The sequence below is a fragment of the Tenebrio molitor genome, chromosome 8 (assembly GCF_963966145.1).
Source record: "Tenebrio molitor chromosome 8, icTenMoli1.1, whole genome shotgun sequence".
NCBI lineage: Eukaryota > Metazoa > Arthropoda > Insecta > Coleoptera > Tenebrionidae > Tenebrio > Tenebrio molitor.
Window position 1 is genome coordinate 18598540 of NC_091053.1, and position 3279 is coordinate 18601818.

A 3279-nucleotide genomic window follows, 5' to 3' on the forward strand; every position below is an offset into this window, starting at 1 on the left:
ATGCAGTAATGCACGTTCTGCTTTTGATACCATCCTCCTTCTCCTAACAGTCCTAACCTCAAATGATTTAATGATTAACAATTTTAAACCCATCATTGCTGGATGTTTATAGATATTATATAAAATAATTGATAAAAATTATAGGTAGGTACTCGAAGCTAGATCAGTACGGGTTGGTTTTCAAAAACCAGATTCGCCACAAGAAGCCCCACGTATTTACAAAGAAAAATATATTTAAACATGCTGTTGAGGCGTTCTGCCACCAATCAAAATTAATCCATTTAAATCTGGGACACGCCATATAAACACGAAAGCAACAAAAACCCAAAAAAATACATGAGACGGCGATATAAATATTTATTTAGCTTCCAAAAATAGGCATTTGCAAAATTTGAGAACAATTACAATGAATTGAAAAATCTTAAAAAGCCACTTGACTCCTCCACATCAAAATCCACGTCTGAAATCATGAACACGTAGTTCAACACAACTGTAAAGCAAAATACGTTTTTTAATCTACGAAAATTTGATAGAAAAAATTGTGTATTAATCTTTTTTGCATTTGCTCGAATTGTGAAGGTTAGGATCAATCCCATCACTACTATTTATTTTAAATTCGAGTCTACCACCAACAACTTCCTCTGCATTTGTAGTCAAGTGGTCAGTAGTGGGATCGCTGTTTTTGGCATTAGTTGCATTATTTTCTTGCCCTGAATTATTTTCCAAAAGTTTTTCTTGGTCCAAAGGAGGCGAACCTTGCCGTTTCTCCTTCAATTTACGTTTTATGGCCACCATGCCTAAAACGATACCAGTTCAAAACTGTGAATGTAATTTACATACCCCATCCAACATTTTAGTGTTTGAAAAACCATATTTCTGTTTTTTGGCTTTCTTAGTGACACAGACCTACAAGCTGAACAATTGATTATTCAAATCTAAGAGAAGTGACAACTTTACCTTTCTTCCCTTTCTATCATTTCCTTGCGCAAAATTTGTAAATTGTAAGTTGCGTCATTTCTGGGAGGAAAAAGAGAACATTCGAATATGTCTCGATCGCATTTAATGATCTCGTTACTCTCGGTGTGACTGAACCAGTGAAAAACCGCTTTAGCGATAATCTTACAAAACCAAATATGAAAAAAGTAGAAAAAACACTTATGAAATACACTTACAGAGTCGTAGGTTTCGAGTATTAACCATGTCAGTAAAAGTGTGAGTAAAATGCTCACAGCTGGAGAAAATCCCGCTATTAATGGATAGCCAAACAAAATGGGCACCACTAATAGATCATTAATAAAGCTATAAATTTTTCTCAACTGATCAAATCATGATTAAATGTTACAATCACTTACAATACCAAAACGTTAACAGCAAAAAATGTTCCAGTCACCTTTATACTAAGTTTGTTTCTTTTCACTAGTGAGGTAATACATCGTGCTAGTTCTAAAGCTATTTGTGTCAAAGATACCAAAACTGTTAGTCTAAAAGCACCCTCAACAAATCTAAAAGGTTGGGATCTCTATTATAAAAACAACCGTGTTATGAATAATTACCTAAGAAAATAAGAAAAGAAGAGGAAGAGAAACAAGCATGAGTAATTTGTGGCAACAATCACGTGGCGATATTTTAACCTCTCCCATAAAGCACTATGCAAGAAAAATGTTGCTACAACAATATACCCCAATATTAAATGACCAGAGGGTGTGTTTGTACCATCAAACGGACTGTTTGTGTAAATAACTGGTATGTCATTACGTAACAAAGTTGCACTGCAATAAATACAAGCCGTAGTGTAGAAACCCAGATACCATACAGATCTCTGCAGACGAATACGAATGTATTCCTTGTACTTCATTCTTCTTAACAAGGCCTACAATTTCCCACTGATAATATTAAAATCAATGCTCAGTCCTTTACAATGTACATTCAATAAGCTATCAAAAATCACATGTAATATGTACCACAAAAAAAGCATCCAAGTAGCACCATTGCATAATGTGTTATTGTAATATTTTCCGATATATTTGTCTAATAATCTCGGTATTGCTGTGATTTCCGTTTTGAGAAACGTAGTGACAAACGATTCCATCTTCAACCTGCTTCCCCTACAAAATGCGAGTTGATTTCGTCACTCGGTGGTGACTTCAGTTAAAACTCACATCATCCGTTAGAGATTGATGGAGATGTTTTTAACATTCTTTTCGGCACTTCCTATGTCTGCATGTTAATTTCGTGATGTTCGAGAAATGAAAATAAACTAACCCAACATTCAAAAGGTCGAAGCTGTCAAAGTTAGATGAGGTTATGTCGTCTTGCGTAAATACTAAATACAGAGTATCCGTGCGAAAATTCGGTGGGGTTTGTCTCCGGTGTCTTTAAGTTTCACGGTACAAATTGTAGATTTTACAATGAGTCAAATAATAAAAATTACATAAATTGATTTATAGAGGGCGGATTTACAGGCGCCGAAAGAGTCCAAACAATTTTTTTACGCGCTTAAAAAGCATCAATGCTTGGGGTAAAAATTTCCGTGCCAATTTCCCTGAAATTGGCAAGATTGTGAATTGTACCTGTTCCCGTTTGTGTGATTGTCATTACATTTTAAATTTAAACGCTTGGTTTTTGTAATCTTTTATTGATAACGGGAGTTATTATTTTATTTGGAGCAGCACTTTTAAATTAAATGCCTTTTCTTCGCTCTAACTCATTTTTCAATAACGCGTTGTTTCACATCACACATTAGCTCATTTTCGGCGACCTATCAAATTCACGTGACTTCCGGTTGTGTGACAAATTTAGCCAACAGGGACGCAAAAAAGTCACCATAGTTTTATTGTCAACTCAAACAGTAATTGTTGCTCACGCAGTATTATTTTTTATTCGAAAAATTTATTTTTCCCATTTTTTGAAGTTGTTATTTAACATTCAATTATCTTAAAATTTATTGATATTATATATATATATTATATATTTGATATTCGGACAGTCGGTTATTTGCAAGTGTATTAGAGATTTATTCTATCACATTCACCTTAATTTGTTTACCTACTCAGATGGCAGAACAAAATATTATATTCTTCATTAAATAACTATTATGATATTAGTAGAATTTATTTATTATATCAGATTTGTCCACATTACTTGGAATTTAATCTTTACGTAAGAACAGTTATTAAATCTGGATTTAAACATTGTTGATTTGCATGGAATTACCTACCTTATGACTGCAATAAAACCTTTGTGTCGTTTTCGCCGAAAACTAAAAATACAGGAAAACAA

General features: G+C 33.6%; 1 protein-coding gene across 3 annotated transcripts; it reads right to left on the reverse strand.

Annotated features, from left to right (window-relative positions):
* Positions 1–343: 343 nt before the first annotated feature.
* LOC138136552 (uncharacterized) lies at positions 344–2428 on the reverse strand. Of its 3 annotated transcripts, XM_069055771.1 has the most exons (8): positions 2160–2428; positions 1925–2105; positions 1554–1870; positions 1353–1502; positions 1173–1299; positions 958–1118; positions 851–906; positions 344–797 (listed from the first exon to the last, which is right to left on the reverse strand). In XM_069055771.1, exons 1-8 carry the CDS (start codon positions 2162–2164, stop codon positions 547–549), a joined length of 1248 nt encoding a protein of 415 aa, XP_068911872.1. In that variant the 5' UTR covers positions 2165–2428; the 3' UTR covers positions 344–546. The 3 variants fall into 3 exon arrangements, with proteins under 3 accessions (XP_068911872.1, XP_068911875.1, XP_068911873.1); XM_069055774.1 differs by lacking the exon at positions 2160–2428 and having other exon boundaries at positions 1554–1883; positions 1962–2102; XM_069055772.1 differs by lacking the exon at positions 2160–2428 and having other exon boundaries at positions 1962–2101.
* Positions 2429–3279: the final 851 nt, after the last annotated feature.